The sequence below is a fragment of the Stomoxys calcitrans genome, chromosome 2 (genome assembly GCF_963082655.1).
Source record: "Stomoxys calcitrans chromosome 2, idStoCalc2.1, whole genome shotgun sequence".
NCBI lineage: Eukaryota > Metazoa > Arthropoda > Insecta > Diptera > Muscidae > Stomoxys > Stomoxys calcitrans.
Genome location: NC_081553.1, coordinates 160,068,448 through 160,090,013, shown reverse-complemented (window position 1 = coordinate 160,090,013; position 21,566 = coordinate 160,068,448). Strand labels below are relative to the sequence as shown.

The 21,566-nt window shown below is 38.9% G+C and overlaps 1 protein-coding gene across 2 annotated transcripts; it reads right to left on the bottom strand.

The window, feature by feature from the left end:
- Positions 1 to 1,750: 1,750 nt before the first annotated feature.
- Positions 1,751 to 20,755, bottom strand: LOC106090590 (uncharacterized). Of its 2 annotated transcripts, none has more exons than XM_013256830.2 (6): positions 20,486 to 20,755; positions 16,311 to 16,464; positions 2,568 to 2,760; positions 2,353 to 2,505; positions 2,140 to 2,291; positions 1,751 to 2,076 (listed from the first exon to the last, which is right to left on the bottom strand). In XM_013256830.2, the coding sequence occupies exons 2-6, from the start codon at positions 16,382 to 16,384 to the stop codon at positions 1,842 to 1,844; spliced, it is 807 nt and encodes a 268-aa protein (XP_013112284.1). In that variant the 5' UTR covers positions 16,385 to 16,464; positions 20,486 to 20,755; the 3' UTR covers positions 1,751 to 1,841. The 2 variants fall into 2 exon arrangements, with proteins under 2 accessions (XP_013112284.1, XP_059218708.1); XM_059362725.1 differs by lacking the exon at positions 20,486 to 20,755 and adding an exon at positions 17,178 to 17,255.
- Positions 20,756 to 21,566: the final 811 nt, after the last annotated feature.

Below are 21,566 nucleotides of genomic sequence, written 5' to 3'. Positions count from 1 at the left end.
TTCAAATAACCAATGGCCAACATCAGCGTCTGTTCCCAGGTTAGGGGCGGCTGGAGGCGAGCGTCGGATCTTGGAGCAAGCTGCTCGCCACAACGAGGGATACATGTGCAATTCCGCAAGACCCATGCAATTGGGGCGCTGGGCCAGTAACCTTCCCCCGGAAAACTATGATAACTACTATGAGAAACAAGGGAATAGTAAAAACGGACCCCCAACGTCGACGAGCCACGCAAACGAAAAAGGTTTATATGGGAGCTATATCCAAATCTGAACCGATATGGCCCATTTGCAATCCCTAATGATCTACATCAATATTAAGTATCAGTGCGAAATTTCAAGCGGCTAGCTCTTTTCGTTCGACCCCTATCGTGATTTCGACATACGTTCGGACATACGGACATGGCTAGTTTGACTCAGAATATCGAGACGATCAAGAATATATATACTTTATGGGGTCCTAGATCAATACTCCGAGGTGATACAAACGGAATGACTAGATTAGTGTAGCCCCATCCTATGGTGGTGGGTTAAAAAACCCCTGCGCAATGTAAAATGTAACTTTTCAACTATATATAATTCATTGGATAATATTTTATTTTATTTTTAAACGTCGGCATTATGAACTAATAAATGCTGCTTTTCTGGGTTTCAGACCCTAAATCGGCATGTCGGTCTATATGGTACCTATATCTAAATATAGTCCGATCTGAACCATATTTGAGTCGAATGTCGGAAGGCCACCGTAGCGCTGAGGTTAGCATGTCCGCCTATGACGCTGAGCGACTGGGTTCAAATCCTGGCAGAAGCATCAGAAAAATTTTCAGCGGTGGTTATCCCCTCCTAATGCTGGCGACATTTGTGAGGTACTTTGCCATATAAAAACTTCTTCATGGACAAATTTGCATTTGCATGTCGGTGTCCCCCCTGCAAATCACTATTTCAACTTTCAGCGAAATCGAGTATTAAATGCATCTTTTATGGGTTTCACATCTTACCCTCTGCGTCGCCTGTTCCTGGAATTTAAAAAAATTAATTGAATTTAATTCAACTGAATTAACCCATTACGGCGCGACCCTCGATTCCCTTGCCCGATTATGATGAAATTTTGTATATTTTAACTTAGAGCACTTTAATAACTTTCATTTAAAGTCTGCGTCAGGAGTTGTATGGACCATGTCGGTTCAGTTTTGGATCCCCTATTTGATTCCCCTAGCGCCTAGATGCCCCAATGTTTATCGATTTTGATAAATGTTTGCGTGTACAGCACACTGACGACCTCCAACACCCATAGCAAATACAGACCAGACCAGACCAACTGAAATAATTTGTATACACTTGTTATAAAATCCATGGCTTTTTACTTGTTCGGCATTCACTAAACTATTGTAATTTGCGAGAGAGATATAATGAGAATGTGTAAGTTTTTCCTGAATTCAATTTGCCGTTCCAACAATTGTTGGTGTAACATTAGCTATACAACTCAAAACAGGTTTCTTTCGCTGATACTTCAAGTCGACCAAAGTATTTGTCTGAGATAGACCAACGATTAGATAACTTGCGCATTAAAGCATCATGGTTGTGATTTGCCCTATATGAAATGCATACAAAATGCTACATTAAATAATCGCACAACTCCTCATTTTTTTAGGATTTGCCAATGTTTTACATTTTATTTTGCAAATATCGGTAAAACGAGACTACTTTAGAATCACCTGAGCATTTTTGGAGCTGTTGTTTAAAATCAGTTAAATTGTATACCGACACCTACAGCAACCAGTCAATTATATTTGGTAATTTTTTTAATATGCAACGTTACAAATTATTTTCTATACTTTGATCTTTCATTCATTCTGTTTCGTGCTTCCCGTTAAACCACCTAGAACTTGTTTAACGAAACCATGCAATTCCAGTGGGTCTTCGTTGTTAAAATCATCCATCACAGTTTGCATCTGGTCTTTGAGCCCATCCGATATCGAGGTTGTTATGCGATCCTTGAAAAGGTTTGTTATCGGGCTCAAAATAATACCCGTCAAGTGTCTGAGAAATCGTGTTTGATTCAATTGCACCTGTATTGTTCTAAGGTAGACGTCACGAAATGAGAGAGGGCTTCTACAAGGATTAAAGCAATGGAACATTTACCTGAATTTTATAACACGGAAGTCGAAAAGCTTCATCTTTAACGTCACAATGTCTACCGCCAATTCGGCATAAATGACCGTATCTTCCAGGGATCCAATGACTTTGCCATAACCCTCCAAGGCCATCAGTTTAAGCAAGAAATTATACTCAAACTATGGGAAATTGGCTAAAGAAATTACATTACATTAACTCAAATAGGTTCAATTTTTTTACCTGCAAACTCTTTGTGTTCAGATAGAAGCGGGTAAGAAATGATTTTTGTTTATATGTCATGTAGGCTGGTCCGTATCGCTGAATTCCGGCTAAGTTATAAACGATTCCATTTGTTAGAAAAATTCCAGCTTCGTATGTTATCAATAATGGATTCTAAAACCAGACGTTTTCAAATGAACGACATGGATATTGGTTTTAATATACGACATACATACCACAGTTATGTTTTCCTTTATATCCGGAAGTTGCAAGTGTTCAATTCCAAGCTTTTGTAAATGAGACAACAGCAGAGGAATCACGGTATCGACTTCTTCGTTAATTGTTGACCATCCAACTTCATCGTCATCGTTCCTCTTTGGTCTACTTTTGAAATGTGATTTGGTTGTAATTTCCTTTGCTTGAACTGACCTTTGACCGGAAAAACAAATATTCCGTCAATTGGATAGAAATGGCTAGGAATAGCTTATATGGCAAATATTTAGTAATATAAAACCGTATGTACCGATCCCCAGACTTAAAGTTTGAGGCAATAGATTGGTAATTTTTCATTCGATTTTTATGAAATTGGCCACAGCCTTCAACCTTTTGTTGAATCATGTCCAGATCGGACCATATTTGGATATAGCTGCCATGTAGACAGATCTCCCGATATGTAGTGTTGAGCCCAAAAAGGAGCCACCTTTGATGAAACTTGGCGCAGTGAGTTTTGGTAGACCCCTTCCCATTCTTGCGAAATGTGGTCCAGATCGGATAATATTTAGATAAAGCTGCAACATAGACCGATCTCCCAATATAGAGTATTGAGCCCATAAAAGGAGAATAAAAACACTCGCAATTCTATCACGTAAGTTATAATTTATTACTTGATTGACAATAATAGAATCACAAAATCGTGTAGTATATGCTGCTTTTATGGGCTCAATAGCTTAAATCGAGAGATCGGTCAACATGACAGCTTCAAATATGGCCATATTTGAACCACATTTGCCAATAACGTATAGGGATCTTCCAAATTTAACAGCTGCAAATTAAGCAGCAATCGAATGAAAAATTCGACTTCTATGTACACAGTACCTAATAGTCCTATCTAGACGATAATCAACAAAAATATGTAGAGGTGTACCAAATGTCACTGTTTCAAATTTCATCGAAATCGGATGAAAAATGCTCCTTTTATGGGCTCAATACTCTATATCGGGAGATCGGTCTATATGACAGCTATATCCAAATGTATTCCGATCTGGATCTACCAGGGGTCTACCAGAACTCACTGTGCCACATTTCATCGAAATCGGATGAAAAATTACCAATTTATTGTCTCAAGACTTTAAGTCTTGAGATCGGTCTATGAAGCGGCTATATATTTAGAACAATAGTCCGATTTTACGAAATCAGAAAGTGAGTTTAAGTCTCAAAGAATATGAAGTTATAAAAAAATTGTTGAAAAATGATGTGTGTTACCAAAATATCAGAAAATTTATAAATACCCAAACAAGTAAAAGCGTGCCAAGTTTGGCCGGATCGAATTTGTCGAGTTCTTTTCCCGGTATCTCTTTTTAGGCAAACAAAGGATAAAAGAAAAAAATTGCAATGCTATTAGAGCTTTATCAAATTATGATCCGATTAGGACCGAATTCGGAATTGAAATGCATGTTGGAGAGTAAGAATTGCGCCATATAGAGACTCAAGAAAGAAATAGGGAGATCGGTTAATATGGGTGCTGTATCAGGCTATAAACCGATTCAGACCATATTTGAAAAAAAATTGTACCCTCTAGAGGCTCAAGAAGTCAAGATTCAAGATCGGTTTGCATGGCAGATATATCAGGTTATGAACCGATTTGAACCATAATAAGCACAGTTGTTGGAAGTCATAACAGCACATGCAAAATTTCAGCCAAATCCGATAAGAACTGCTCCCTATAGTGGCTCAAGAAGTAAAGGTACAAGATCGGTTTATATGGCAGCTACATCAAAACATAGACCGATATGACCCATACGACCTATTTACAATCTCAACTGACCTACGCTAATACGAAGTATACATATCTTTACAATATTATATATCGCTTTCATAACAATTTCTAAAAAAAAAAATCTAAACAAGTAAAAAACAAGGGCCAAACTTTGGATACCCACCACCTCGGATATATTTGTAAACCACCTTCCGTCAAAATCCGGTGAAAAATCCATACTTTATTCCCCTTAGCAGCTATATCGAAATTTGTTCCGATTTGGGCCAAATACTAATAAGTATAAGCATGATCGCCTAAGACGCTGAACGTCTGCGTTCGAACCCTAGCGAGACCTTCAGAAAAAATTTCCCCCTCTTAATGGTAGCAACATTTGTGAGGTACTATGCCATGTAAAACTTAAAACTTGCCTTCAAAGAGGGGTTGCACTGCGGCACTCCTTAGTGGAATGTCCATGGGCAAAATTTGCAAATATATATAATATATATATGTATATATATATATATATATATATATATATATATATATATATATATATATATATATATATATATATATATATATATATATATATATATATACTAGCTGACCCGGGCCCGCTCCGCTGCGCCTTCTTTTACTTTATATGGAAAAAAAGTTTCCTTGGAATATTTATTTTCGACAATTAAAGAGCTTTTAGTGAAATACCATGCTACGAAAATAGTATATCGCTTGACTAACAATTTTACAATATAAGCGCCTTTGTCCGAATCCCATATGATTTTTATTGGTCTACGAATTTAAGTTTGGATGTAAAGTGTACTCCTTTCTTTAAATACTTTATTTCGGCCCTTTCATGATATCTGATTTAGGGATGTTTTCGGGGGTGAGGTGGTCTCCCAGGCACTTGGCCCTGAAAAATATCAGCATCGTGCTCTTCTTTCAAAAACCATTTATTTAAACCCCATATTGCCATTGGTTTAGGGGAGTTTACACAATGAGGCGTCCCCCAAACACATGACCCAAAATAGGTTATCAAATTCGTTTTCTAATCTTAAATACCACATATTGGCATAATCGAAAATTTGTTATACCCACCACCGAAGGATGGGGGTATATTCATTTTGTCATTCCGTTTGCAACACATCGAAATATCCATTTCCGACCCTTTAAAGTATATATATACTTGATCAGCGTAAAAATTTAAGACGATCTAGACATGTCCGTCTGTCTGTTGAAATCACACTACATCCTATCTTGCTGAAATTCGGGACAGTTAGTTTTGTGAGGCCCTTCGACATCCTTTGTCAATTTGGCTCAGATCGGTCCAGATTTGGATATAGCTGCCATATAGACCGATCCGCCGATTTAGGGTCTAAGGCCCATAAAAGCCACATTTATTATCCGATTTGCTGAAATTTGGGACTGTGAGTTGTGTTAGGCTCTTTGACATCTTTCTTCAATTTGGCCCAGATCGGTTCAGATTTGGATATAGCTGCCATATAGACCGATTTCTTTATTTATGGTTTTAGGCCCATAAAATGCTTATTTATTGTCCGATGTCCCCGAAATTTGGGACAGTGAGTTAAGTTAAACCCCTTGACATACTTCTGCAATATCGCACAGATAAGTTCAGATTTGGATATAGCTGCCATATAGACCGATATCTAGGTTTTAGGTTTTGGGGCCATAAAAGACGCATTTATTGTCCGATGTCGCTGAAATTTGAGACAGTGAGTTTGGTTACTCTTCGAAGTCCTTCTTCAATTTTGCCCAGATCGGTTTATTTTTAGATATAGCCAGTGTACTTTTAGTATTTGGTCCAAATCGGAACATATTTTGATATAACTGATATGGTATGAATTTTTCACCGAATTTTGATGAGGTGGTGGGTATCCAAAGTTCGGCCCGGCCGAACTTAAGGCCTTTTTACTTGTTACCCTTTGCGGGGTGTTTTGGAGAAGGGGTGATTCAACAAAATACATGGTCCTAAATTTGGATATCAAATTCGTATTCTACACCCAAATACATTTATTTGAGCCCCATTTTGCGATGGTCACTAAAAAATTGCTGCTTGTGGGGTATTTTGGGAAAGGCGTTGACCCCCAGAAAATTGGTCCCAAAAAGGGGTATCAATTCTTATTCTACCCTCCAATACCTTTCATTTAAGCTCCACATTGACATGGTGGGTAAATATGCCCGATTTAGAGGTGTTTTGGGGATTAGGGTGGTCGTCCAAACACTAAGCCCGGAAAATATATCAGCAACGTGCTCTATTCTCATATATCTATATATCATTTATATGAACCCCATATTGCTATTGCCCTCCAAATTGGATTTCAAATTCGTTTTCTAATCTCATTTAAACTCCTTATTGCAAATGTTAGCTAATATGTCCGGTTTGGGGTATTGGCCCTAAAAACTATGAGTATTTAGTTTCACTCTCTTTACGACCCAAATTGTCTTGGTGAGCATATACGTCCTATTTGGGGGTTGTTAGGTGGTGGGATGTCCCCTCGACAGTTGGTCCCTAATGTTGATATCAGATACGTGGTCCAAATACCTTTAATTTGAGCCCCATATTTCCATAGTGGGCAAACGTGACCGGCATGGGGAGTGTTTTGGGGGATGGGCGGCCACTCAGCAGCCCTTGAAAATATATATCGGATTCGTGTTCCAGTCTAAAAACCCTCGTATTTGAGCCTCATATTGCAAAAGTCAGCAAATACTTACTTATTGAGTGGTGTTGTGGGGGTGGGGTGGCCCCATAGACACTTTTCCCAAATATTGATATCAGATTCGTGCTTTACTCCCAAAGACCTTTCATTTGAGCCCCATATGGCTATGGTCGTAAATTTGTTCCCTTTGGGGGATGTTTTTGGGGAGAGGCGGCCCCCAAACACTTGGTCCCATATTTAGATATCAGATTCTAATTCTACAATCAAATACCTTTTATTTAAGCCCCATATTCCCATGGTCAGTAAATAAGTCCTGTTTGGGGGGGAGTTTTGGGAAAAGGTCCACCCCCAGAAACGTGGTCCCACATTTGGATATCAGATTCGTATTCTACTCGCAAATACCTTTCATGTGAGTCCCATTTGCAATGATAGGTAAATATGTCCGAATTAGGGGTGTTTTGGGGTTGGGTGGTGTTGTGGGGTTGGGGTGGACCCATAAGCACTTTTCCCGAATATTGATATCAGATTTGTGCTTTACTCCCAAAGACATTTCATTTGAGCCCCATATGGCTATGGTCGTAAATTTGTTCCCTTTGGTGGATGTTTTTGGGGAGAGGCGGCCCCAATACCTTTTTTTAAGCCCCATATTCCCATGGTCAGTAAATAAGTCCTGTTTGGGGGGTGTTTTGGGGAAGGGGTGGACCCCCAGAAACGTGTTCCCACATTTGGATATCAGATTCGTATTCTGCTCTCAAATACCTTTCATTTCAGTTCTATATTGCCATGGTCGGTAAATATGTTCTATTTAGGGGTGTTTTGGGGCTTAGGGTCATCCCCCTAACACTTGGTCCGACAATTGGATATCAGATACGTTTTCTTATCCTTAATACCTTTCATTTGAATCCCATATTGTCGTGACTGGTCTAAATATATGTTTGGTAGGTTTTAGGGTGGGGCAGCCCCCCCAGGTACCCCATCCGAAATTTGGATACCAAATTTTTATTTTTAGGGTACTATATGAGAGCACACAAAATTTCGTTTAAATCGCACCACCCATATCCTAGATCTGAAAATTAGGGTAAGGGGGAGGGTTCGCCCCCCCTTCAGATATCAAAAAATGTAGTACCCTATTTTCACCACGGGATCATTATGCACCACCTGAGAAAATTTCAAGAAAATCGGTTCAGCCGTTTTTGAGTCTCTAAGGAACACACAAACATACAAACAAACAAATCTACAAACACAATTTAACGTTCGTTGGACCGCAGTATGTTCTTCCATTTTTCTATCAGCCAATCGATACGCCCTTTAGCAAACTGGACTGACTGTTTCTTTGTCAGCAATGGTACCATTCTTGGACTTTTTTCGACTAAGTTACTTTCCAAAAATGGTTTGCGAATAGTGGCTCCAACTACAATCGGATTAAGCTCTTCTTGAATATTTGTTGAAGATGCAGTAGGGTTTGCTTTGATATACAGGGTGGCTGATGAATATTGCTACAATGATGAATATTGCTACATTTTTTTTTCGGTGTATGGAATACATTTTTCTTTTATTCATGTTAAATTAAATTATTAAATTAATTATTAAATTATTATTAATTAAATTAATTAATTAATTAATTAAATTAATTATTAAATTATTATTATTAAATAGAAAAAAAGTTATTACATTTTTTTTTGGTAGCGGCTTTCATCAGCCACCCTGTATATTTGTTTCAGGTTATTTTCACATGATATAGAGCATAATTCAGAAATTCTTTGGTTTGACACAATAAAAAAAATTATTTTTCGAGTTAAGGTTAAGTTCATTTATATATATTCCCTACACCACTGCTGTGGCACAACCAGAAGGAAGAGAGATAGACCCATTAATAAGTATACCGATTGATCCAGAATCACTTTCTGATTCGATTTAGCTATGTCCCTCTGTCTGTTCATGTTAATTTGTGTACAAATTACAGGTCGCAATTCTCATCCGATCGTCTTCAAAATTGGCGCATGCATTTTCTTGGGCCTAAAGACGATGCCTTTTGAAATTGGAAAACATCGGTTCAGATTTAGATATATCTCCCATCAGGGACCAAGCCAGGGGGCGGCCCTCGGGGCCGAGTCCCCACCAAATTTATATTGTCTATAAAAAAAATGTTACTTAAACTTTTTAAAATTACAAAATTTCATATTTTTAATATTTTATTGGGACAAAATTTGATCAGACCAAGACAACCTTAAAATTATTTTTTTAAATTTTAATGATTTTTTTTCAAAACAAATTGTAATGAAATTTAACAAAATTTCGGCGTAATATTTTTGAAGAAAATACTTCATCACAATATTTTCTAAAGACAAAATTTTAATAATTCTGCCCGAAAGCATGCTAACTTTCGAAGGAGTAAAGATAGCCACTTAAAATTTTGCACAAAAACTTCTTATTAGTGTAGGTGGGTTGGGATTGTAAATGAGCCATATCGATCCATGTTTTGATATAGCTGCCATATAAACCGATCTTGGATCTTGACTTCTTGAACCTCTAGAAGGCACAATTTCAACAACTGTGCTAAGTATGATAAAAATCAGTCCATAACCTTAAATAGCTGTCATATAAACCGATCTTGGATCTTGACTTCTTGAGCCAATAGAGTGCGCAATTCTCATCCGTTTTGGCTGAAATCTTGCATGAGGTGTTTTGTTATGACTTCCAATAACTGTGCTAAGGATGGCGTAAATCGGTATAGAACCTGATATAGCTGCCATATAAATCGATCTGGAATCTTGACTTCTTGAACCTCTAGAGGGCGCAATTCTAATCCGATTTGGCTGAAATTTTGTACAACGGCTTCTCTCATGGCTTTCAACATACGCGTCTAATATGGTCTGAATCGATCAATAGCTTGATACAGCGCCTATATAAACCTATCTCCCGATTTTGCTTCTTAAGGGCGCAATTCTTAACCAAATGAACTGATATATTATAATCGATATAATTTTTGGACCCATAAAAGGCGCATTTATTGTCCGATGTCGCCAAAATTTGGGACAGTGAGTTAAGTTAGGCCCCTCGACATCTTTCTGCAATATGGCACAGATCGGTTCAGATTTGGACTCAGCTGCCATAGAGACCGATCTCTCGATTTAAGGTTTTGGACCCATAAAAGTCCCATTTGTTATCCGATTTCGCCGAAATTTGGGACAGGATGTTGTGTTAGGCCTTCGACAGCCGTCTTCAATTTGGCTCGGATCGGTCCAGATTTAGATATAGCTCCCATATAAACCGATCTCCCGATTTGACTTCTTGAGCATGTGGGAGCCGTAATTTTTGTCCGATTTGGCTGAAAATTTGCACAAAGTATTCTGTTATGACTTTCAACAAACGTGCCTAGTATGGTCGAAATCGGTCTATAACCTGATATACATAGCTCCCATGTAAACCGAACCCCTGATTTGACTTCTTGAGCCACTAGAGGTCGTAATTATTACCAAATTTGACTGAAATTTTGCATTTGGTATTCTGTTATGACTTTTAACATCTGCCATAAATACAGTTCAAATCGGTATACCCGATAAAGCTCCCATATAAAGCGATCTCCCGATTTGATTTCTTAAGTCCCTGGATGCCGCGTGCGGTGTTCCGCTACAACTTCCAATAACTGTGCCAAATACGGTCCAAATCGGTATTTAACCTGATATATTGTAGCTCCCATATAAACCGATTTCCAGAATTGACTTCTTGAGCCCTTACAAGCCGCAATTTTTGTCCGATTTGGCTGAAATTTTGCACAAAGTTTTCTTCGAACAACTATGCTTAGCATGGTCCGAATCGGTTTATAACGTGATATAGCTCCCATATAAACCGATCTTCCGATTTGACTGGTCCGTATCGGTTTATGACGTGATATAGCTCCCATATAAACCGATCTTCCGATTTGACTTCTTGAGCCCTTACAAGCTGCAATTTTAGTCCGATTTGGCTGAAATTGAGTATGTTCCGTTTCGACTACCAATTACTGTGCCAAATACGGTCCAAATTAGTCTGTAGTCTGATATTGATGTCTCTCGATCATCCTTTTTCGGTTTTAGAAGGTTTAAATTTTGCTGGTTTGACAGAAGTTTGATATGTGGAATAAAATTATGCCGTTCACCTAATTTTATACCCTACACCACTACTGTGGTACAGGGTATCATAACATAGTGAATTAGTTTGTAACACCCAAAAGGAAGAGAGATAGATCCATTGATAAGTATACCGATCGACTCACTTCCTGATTCGATTTAGCTATGTCCGTCTGTCCGTCTGTTCATGTTAATTTGTGTACAAACTACAGGTCGCAATTTTCATTCGATTGTCTTCAAATTTGGTATGGGCGTTTTATTCAGCCTAGAGACGAAGCCTATTGAAATTGGAAAAAATCGGTTCAGAATTGGATACAGCTCCCATATATATGTTCGTCCGTAGTAATACTGCAATAAAATGGTCATTTGTTAACAGATTCTCTTGAAATTTGGCAGGAAGGATTTTCTTATGACTCTAGACATTACTGGTGAATTTCATTGAAATCGATTCAGATTTGAACATAGCTCCCAAAAAACATAGTTCCCATATATATGTTCGTCCGATTTGCAGTAATATTGCAATGAAATGGTCATTTGTCAATCGATTCTCTTGAAATATGGCAGGAAGGATTTTCTCTTTATTCTCGACATTATAGACGACTTTCATAGAAATCGTTTCAGATTTAGATATAGCTGTCATATATATATCGCCCGATTTTCACTTTCAGGGCCACTGCAAGTGCATTTTTTAACCAATCTTGACAAAATTTTGCACAACGCCGTACCACAACGAGTACCACATTATCTGAGAAGTTTGCTTGAAATCTATTTAGAATTAGATATAGCCCCCTTTTATATGTTCGCCAATTTTTGGGTAATCAAAATTGTTTCAGAATTAGACATAGCTCCCACTTTGTACCTAGAGGGTAGGTGTAGGGCATTAAAAAGTCGGCACCGCCTATTTTTTGCCTTTCCTTACTGGTTTTTAGTTATCGGGTGGAGGTGGACCCTCCCCCTTACCCTAAAAACGCCACCCATATCCGAAAGTCGTCCGATGGGCACAATAGGGGTTTCAAATGAAAGGCATTTGGGTCCAAGTACCCAGCGGGCCACCAGGAAACACCAGGAACCGAGCAGGGGCAAACTTCTCACACATCAATGAGTGCTTTCCGATTCAAGTTTAAACTCAATGATAAGAGGGGATCACCACTGCTTTGTCCGATGTTCTCGCCAGGATTCGAACGCGTTCGGTGTCATAGGCGACAATGGCACGAATTCGATATGCGCATTCAGGGTGAAGTGTCCCCACCCTAAAAATATATTAGAGATTTTAAGAAGACGCAGCGGACGGGCCCGGTTCGGCTAGTATTTCATATGCAGGACCCTTTTGGCCCTTCTGCTAAGCTGGTTCGGATCCTTACCCCTAAGAAGTATTATAACATCGCCTGCATAACAGATCGGTTCAAATCCCTCCTCAGTCAGCACCCGTAATAGGTTATTTATGGTGGTCACCCGTAGCAGTGGCGATAAAATGCCCCTCTGTGGCGTGCCTTTTGCCATTTTCTCCCTTATATTTATGTCATGGGACACACAATTTATCCACCTGTTCCTTAGCATATGGTTATACTGTCTACCGGGTGGACGTTACTGGTCTATGGATTGGATCAGTGTATCGGTACGCACATTGTTAAAAGGACGCATCGATGTCAACGCAAACCGCAAAGTCTTCTTCTGAGTAGTCTTCCGAATTTTGGCAAGTTAGTTTTCAACTTATTCCGGAAGCTTATCGGATTCGGCGCTGGCAGTGCTATTCTAAAGCTAATGTAGCGTTGGTGTGAAAAGGAATGCTCCATGGGGACACTCCAATCCTTAACCTCATCGATTAGATTTTCCGAACATATTGTCATATCTAATACCTCACCCTAATCCTATTAAAAAAGGTAGCGGTGTTATCAATATTAAGTGTCATTAGGTCGTTAGTATTCAAGAATTTTGCCAGGACTTGGCACCGCTTATTGATGTTGGTACTACACTATGAAATGTGGTGAGAGTTCGTATCGCACCCTAATAGTATCTCATTGCCAGTCGTTTTTGCTTTCTTCATTAATCGTTGAAGCTCTGACTTGGGTGGCGGTGTCGGAAAATCGAAAGGCATTAAAAGTGATGCCAGGTGTGCTCCACCGTCTCCCTGTCTCATCACTGTTGCTTCCGATTTTGACAACTCTGGGGAAAATACATAATTTAAATTTGTATGACAAATAAGGCAGTGTTATCATAGAATAATTGGTAGTTTATATGGTTTAGTCCAGAAACTTTGTTCCGTGTCGTCCATGGCTCCTGAAATAAGGCAACATGAATTTTGCCCTTACTAATTTTCTCCATCAGAGCGTGAGTAGCTGTCTCGCTACGGTGGAGGTTTATCTGGATGAACTCAAATATTGCTCCTCCATTAGATTGGCTTCTTGGGAGTGGGTCTCATGGTCTGCTCCCTTTTCTTCAGGCTGCGTTGAGTTTCCCGTATTGAGTCTTCGTCCTTGCACTACCTGATGTTCCAATATTATGATCTTTGCCTATACTAGTCATCCAAATCTTGTAAATGGACTTCTTGGGGGTAGGTTATGGTGTCATCGTTGGCTCCCTGTACGTTAGGAGGCATTGAGTTCTCTGTCACTGCACTGATTGTGTTTCAGCATAAGGATCTTTTCCATCCTAGTCTTCCTAATCTCGAGAAAATCGTTGATGGTTCCGTCGTCGGGTCCCTGTTCGTTTGGTTGTGTTGGAACTATCGCCCCTGCACCACCTGATGTTAAGCTTATCCTAGTCTTCCCAATATAGAGTGAGTCGGAGATTGTCTCGTCGCCGGCCCCCTGTTTGTTAAGCGGTATTGAATGTCCCGCAACTGCACTGCCTGATGGCTCCATATGAGGATAGTTGTATGTCCTAGTCTTGTGCGCCATGCCTTTAGTCTTAGCCAAACTTTTCACGGAGATTTGATCATTGCCCACCACAAGCAAAGTTCCTTCCTCCCTCTAATCCTTGTGGAAAACCTCTCATTTTTCCACGACCAAATCTTGGTTTCGCTTGTTTAAGACATCCATCATGCATTCCGTCGCGATTTCGCCACCCACATCGTTGATAAAGACCGTCGCGTTTGTGAGCTGTGGGATGTCCATCTGTCTCACAAGGTCGAGCTCTGCGCCCCAGGGAGTAAGCATACTTCCAAAGAGCTTTTGTTTGGTCTTCCCAGAGTACTTCAAAGCGGGGAGCTCTTGCTCATTGTTAGTATGACGATTGGTTGTGCGAAGCATTACTCTCGACTACAGGTGCCAAGGCACCCACACCTATAGGAGGGGAGGATCATCATGCTACGGTCTGATACCGCCACCTCAGCTGTTGGCTCCTTGGAGTCCATTTTAAGCCTTCTCTTGAAAGGCTTTAAAATTTTTACAACTAAATAAATTGGAAACATTTTGGCGCACTCATTTGACGCGAAAGAATCATTCTTTCAGATATGATTTCAATAAGTTTATCAGATAAAATGGCATTCAGTTTTTGAATTAAAGATGTGTATACTACTCCGTCTAACGACGATTGGTATAAATATCTTCTCAGACAGCCAGGCAAACATTAAATCCCTGGAGAACGTATTTCTGAACAAAAAACCGCCCTCGACTGTCGCAGATCTCTCAACGAGATGGCTGAACAGTTCAAAATTCACCTGTTCTGGGTTCCGAGCCACAGAGATATCACAGGGTACTGCAAAGCGGACGAGCTTGCGAGATGGGGCTATAAGCATTCCAAAACTATGTGGCCTAATCTACCGCTTTTCTGTCACTGGCTGGAACAGACGTCTCAGTTATTGTGTCCGTCATGACAGGTCACCGTGTAATCGGAAAACATGCTGACAGACTGACGGTTGCCAGCAACGACTTTTGCAGAAGCTGTGAGGACATCGAAGAAGAAGAGTCTATAGAACACCTGTGTGTGTGTCCCACACTAGCAGTCAGTAGGAGTTCCACTTTAGGTTCTCATTTCCATGAGAACCTGTCTAATTTAGCGGATGTGAACATTCGTTGGGCTTTTTAAAGTGATCTAGATGGTTCAACGGAAGGAACTAGAAGGCATCTTCCTCTTTCTGTTCCAGTGGTATCACAATGAATAAAAACGTCTAAGTGAGTCTGATGGCAGACTGCCACTTAAACCTAACCTAACCTAACACAATACTCCGTCGAAACCTTGGGAGATTTCTTCAAAATCGTGAGCACTTTTATGAATTTGCTCTGTTGTAGAATGGCCTTTGCGAAGCCAAACTGGTGACGCAAATGATTGCATTTAGTCTTTTACATATAATCTCCTCATATAGTTTTCCAATTAATGGTAATAATGGCATTGGTCTGCAAGAGCTGGCCTCATTTGAGTCCTCCCCAACTTTTTATTTCTTTTTCCGAAACATGATGACGCCAGCTCTTACAGACCAATATCTTAATTACTGGCTTGGTTTCCACAAATCCAACGAGCAATACATCCTTAACCTATGAAATGACTCACTAACACACATGGGTCATTTTATATGTGATCCCGGTAGACAACGCAAAGATAACTCAATAATACAGAACTATAGTTATAGTACACGCAAAAAAATTAAACGTTCGGAAAATCTTTGAGATTGTGTAATATTTCCCTCCACTGTACAACAATGGTAATGTGAAAGCCAATTCGTTTATGGTAAAACTTTTAATAACTTCGCCATTGGTAAAAAATGGCTCCATTAAGAGAAAAATCAAATTGTTTGAAACTCAAAATATTCTTTTGCAGCAAAAGACACTTTGTTGTTTATAGAATACAGCAGACCATGATAAGATTCGAAAATGGATAGCTTCAACAATACCGTACACCACTTCTGAGGTTCAGGGTTATATGATTTTGCTTGTAACCCCCATAAGAAAGAGATATGGAACCATTGATAAGTATGTAGACCGACTCAGATAAGTATAGGCTGTCCATGTTATTTTGTGTACTGATCACAATTTTCAATTTTTTTTTTCGCCTAGAGACAAATCGTATTGAAACTGTAAGAAATCGGTTCTGATTTGCATGGGTGCTATACCCATGTATAAGTAATATTACAAAAATGTGGTCATTTTTCAAACGATCCTTGCGAAATTTGGCACAAAGAATTATTTTATGACTGTTCTAGACAGCTATTCTTTTTATTATTCTTTTCCAAAAGACCTATTTTTTTACGTGTAAAGACAAACGAAATCATTCAACTGCACTTACCTCATTGAATCTGTTGAGAAGACAGTCATAACCTTCACACACGTCAGCACCAATATCACGTAGTTCAGAATCATTGTACGAGAGAATTGTGATCTCAATAATTAATATTTGCAACAGGCGAGTTGATAAGATCTTGTAACACTAGCCGGACCACCTATGATTAATCAAAAATAAGCTCATGGAATACAAATGTTCAGTAAGGCGAAAGTCTAAATCATATTTAAGTCATACAATGCAACACAACAGTTTAAGTATTCAAACAAGTTACGCTTTCGCGAAAATAAATTTACTGAAATTTCAGTTCTCAGTTAAAGCACATAAATCTTTTTCATTGAGGATGTACTATTTGTATACCTTCCACCATAGACTAATTATATCATTCCGTTTGTAATACCTCAAAATATTCGTCTCGGACCTCATAGAATATATATATTCTTGATCGTCATGGGATTTTAAGTTGATCTAGCTATGTCCGTACATCCCTTTGTCGAATGCAAATACTCTCACAGTCTTTCGATTAACTAATTAAAATTCTAGACACAACTACCCGTGTCGTAACTATGAGTTAGTTACATTATACAAGTTAGTTCATGACATTTATCCACGATTAGTTAAAAATTCTTAAAAAAGTTAAAAAATTTACTTTGTACAAATAAAACGTACTACTGATAAGTTTAGATAAAACAGCTAACAACTCGTTTGGAGTTAGTTATTTTTCTTAACGATAATTTTGTAAATAAGCGAGAACTTTACTAAAAGCATGTCACGTTGACGACACATTTTCTGACATTTGTTACTGAATGAACTACTAAAACAATTTGTATCTTTAGTTCAATATAACTTAACGTTAATTTCCATTTCCATTACTTGTCAGGCATTGGGTATATGCTGCAGTTGTCAGACCTATAATGCTAGTTGATGTTGTGATCTGGTGGACGGCTCTTCAAAAGTCTATATACTGCTCAATACTTAACCGGATCCAAAGGATGGTTTTTTTGTGCACCACAGCCGCACTGAGGACTTCGCCACCTAATAAACTGAATTTAATGCTACACCTAATGCCTCTGGATACTGTGGACAAATTGCTGTGAACACTACTATGAGGCTAAGGGATCTTTCTCTTTGGCCACTGTATTATCCTTGATACAATGCTCGATACAGCAGGTTGTGTGGATTACACATTGAGCTGCTTTTTGATAAAAAGTAGTGTACTACTATTCCTGATAGAGCCCATTGGAACTGCAATATCCCTGGTAACAGAAGTTGCGTGGACTTTTATACGGATGGTTCCAAACTCAATCACGAAAGAGTTGGAGATTCTAGACATCAGCACTACAATATCCCTGGAAATAGAAGTTGCGTAGACTTTTATGCGAATGGTTCCAAACTCAATCACGAATGAGCTAGAGATTCTAGGCTTATCACTACCGTAAGAATGTTTATTAATAACTTACTTACTAAACGATGCATAACGGCAGGCTTTTGATTCGTAAATCTTAAAAGATGGGTCTGCAGAGGAACACTTCAGGGACTGCACTGTCTCCTATATCTTGGAATATGATCATTAACAAAATATTATTGGCTCTGGAAGAAAAATGTGTAAAAGCGGTCCCGTATGCTAATGACGTGGCTGTTGCGGTTAGGGGACAGTTTTTAAGCCCTCTTAGAGATATACACAAGGAAGCTCTACGTACGACAACAAAGTGGGCTACCGAAAGTGGTCTAGGCGTAAATCCTTGTAAGACAGAAATAGTTATTTTCAGCAGGAGATACATGTTGCCTACAGTGGCACTTGTCTCCTTGAGAGGAGAGAATGCTCCATTTTCTGAAAGCGAAAAATACGAATACGAAAGTTGGGGGTCTAACAGCGTTTCATGCACTGGGTGTACACTGCAGTTGTCAAACCTATAAGCCTATATGGGGCTGTGGTGTGATGAACGGATGGCGGGGCCACTGCAATATCTCGCAAGCTCGACTAGGAACTTCCTAAAACATTCCAGGTGAACTGGAATCTGTGGGTATGCCTCTAGGGAAATGTAAGCTAGATATTAAGGACTAGGCCCGAAGGGCAATGAGTAACATATGGTCATAAAGGGGGGGTTGTGAACATTCCGAAATTATGTGATCCAATCTAGGCTCGAAGAGGTCTACAGTTTTACTGTCGCTGGTTGGAACAAAGGTCTCAGTCATTGTGTCTATCATGACAGGTCACTGCCTGTTCGGAAAACATGCTGACAGACTGAAGGTTGCAAGTAAATTTGCAAATTTTGCCCATGAACATTCCATTAAGGAACAGGAGCAAACTTATCACATATCAATGAGTGCAGTCCGATTCAAGTTAAAGCTCAATGATAAGGGGCCTCCTTTTTATAGCCGAGTCCGAACGGCGTGCCGCAGTGCGACACCTTTTTGAAGAGAAGTTTTACATGGCATAATACCTCACAAATGTTGTCAGCATCAGGAGGGGAAAAACACCGCTGAAAATTTTTTTTTCTTATGGTCTCACCAGGATTTGAACCCTGGCGTTCAGCGTCATAGGCGGACATGCTAACATCTGCTCTACGGAGGCCTCCGTTACAAGTAACGACTTTTATTGTATGGACATCGAGGCAGAAAGACTATAGAATATCTACACACAGTGTCCTGCAGTGGCAGTCAGAAGGAGTTCCACTTTAGGTTCTCATTTCTCATGTGAACATTTGATGGGCCTTTCTAAAGCGATGTGGACGGTTCAACGGTAAGAACTAGAAGGCATCTTCCTTCTCCTGTTCCTGTGGTATCACAATGGACGAAAACTTATAAGTTGGTCTGATCTAAGTGAGATTGCCACTTAAAGCTAGCCTAACCTATGGTCCTAATCGGTCCATTGCTGAATTCATCTTCCATATACACCGACCTCTCTAGTTGACTACTTGAGCCTCAATGTGACTCAATTTTTATCCGATTTGGCTGATATTTTGCCCGTAGAGTTTTGTTTCGACTTGAACTATGCACGCTAAGTATGGTTTATATCAGTCAATACCTTGATATAGCTCCCATATATGCCGATCGCTTGATTTGACATCTTGAGTTTCGAGAGGGAGCAATAACTATCAGAGTTGGCTAAAATATTAAAGGTGATAGTATTTTATGACTTCTAATAGTCATGATAAGTATGGTTCATATCGGTCTTTATGTTGATACACTCAAAAAATGTTGAACCTCAACAATAGTTAAAATGAACTAAAGAATTATATGCTCGCTACGAGTTCAATAAGTTCATAACAGCAACGAAATTGCTTTCACATAGTATAAGTTCACTTATAACTTCCCACAGGTAAAATGTGAACTAACGAGCATTGAGCATTTTAATTTCGATACCATATATTTATTAACTCAAGTAATGAAAATGGGAACTAACGTTTAAGTTACGTTGAACTCAAATAGCATAATGCTTCAGTAACAGGTTTAAGAAAAGATGTCGTCAACGATGATTTTATCTATGCTTATGGGTAGTGTACAGAAGTTTTATTTGTACAAAGTTAATGTTCTAACTATTTAAGAATTTTTAACTAATCATGGATAAGTGTCTTGAAGTGTCTTGAGCTCCTATATATTTGAATAGTCATTTAAAGAACTTATCCCATTTGATCCATGGTATAGGGTATGTAAGATTCGGCTCGTCCGAACTTATCGCACTCTAACATAAATGATCTTGGACAATTTAGTTTTTCCCGCTATTATTTTCAGAATTCCGCAGTGTAATAGTTACTCGTATTATCTTACATGTGTTAAGCAAATGATCCACTGTGCTGGGTATTAAAACGTTGGCCCTGTTAAACAGTTTATTTGCTTATTAATTTTAAAAGTTTGGCGTCTCGTCCATTTGAATACTATGTTGTAGATCACAATACGTTTGTGGGTTTGTCGAAACAATGGAAAAGGTTGTTTGTTACTGGACATATTAAGGAATTATAGGAAATTTTGACAGCGTCAATGAATATCGCACGATGAAGCTCAAGAGGTATTAATTAAGAACAAAAGTACTAGTGGTCTGTTTTCAAATACGACGGCTTCTCTTCGAACAAACCACACAGTCTCTACATAAAGGAATATTATCAATGCCACACATTTTACGAAACTGGTTTAGCCTATATTTTCGCAAAGCATGTACATACATATGTACGTTTACTTACAGTATGTTGTGTCATCGGAGTGGGAGCTTGCAACCAATAGATATTGAATACTGGAATCGGTTTTACTATATCAATGTTTTAACTATTACCATGCTTTTTCGGAGCTAGTGTGCAACTTTGATTACGAGTTTAACAAATGTTTATGCACACAATACGAAAGCACTTAAGCGAAAACTTAAATTTCAAAGTACACACAACATTCCCAATTGAACGTAGCGCCGCGATTGCCTAGCACAGCTTTATGCTTAGTCTCTGACTCGAATACTGATTCTGGTATTGTCCACTGTGGAAGTAACTATTTGTCTCACCTGGAGAGGTCTGTCCGTCCGTTTGTCGCTGCGAGTATATTATTCTCACAAACCCCCATGGGTTTCGTAGGAGAATTTAAGATGCTGGTAGAGACGGAACGAAGCCCACTTTCTGTAAATACGACGAGTAATAATGTTTTGAGAGAATGCTGAATCACAGTTCTGGTCGTGTATTGTTCATGTAACTGAAAATAGCATGCATGTGTGTGGGAAAATGCTTATAAAATGTTTGCAATTGACAAATTAATCGAACACAAAATACAATATATGTATGTAGTTTTGAAATTATTTTGCATTAGAATCTGGGCACATATTTCCCTCAAGGTCAATTAACCCATTTTGTTCTGGTAATAAATTTACACAATTACAATATTTTAAAATCCATGCCTTATTTAAGCAAACATACAATGGTGGTCACATAATTCGAGGCATCCTCGAATTTGTCGAATCTTTTCTGTTTATTCATGGTATGCTAGAGGCCAACTGAATGATTTAGGGTGCCTTTTAATGTTGTTGTTGTGCGTTTCTAAACGCAAGTTAACTCAAAGATGGATAACTAACTTTTCGCACATAGATGTTATGGAAAAATGCAATGAATATATCTTCAGATCGAAACATGCCACCCCCATTCGATTTAATTCACGATAAGGGCCCAAACCAAATCACCAGGAGCGTACAACCCTGGTTTTCTAATAAAAATATAGATCTATTGCAATGATCCTTACAGAGGCCCGACTTAAAACCCATTAAAAAAAAAACTCTCGAAAAATGTC

Coding starts and splice junctions, on each gene's coding strand:
- LOC106090590 (XM_013256830.2), bottom strand. CDS start 16,384: ATGATTCTGAACTACGTGATATTGGTGCTGACGTGTGTGAAGGTTATG. Junction 2,506..2,567: donor TAAAGGAAAACATAACTGTG/GTATGTATGTCG, acceptor GTCTGGTTTTAG/AATCCATTATTGATAACATA. Junction 2,292..2,352: donor TGAACACAAAGAGTTTGCAG/GTAAAAAAATTG, acceptor AATTTCCCATAG/TTTGAGTATAATTTCTTGCT.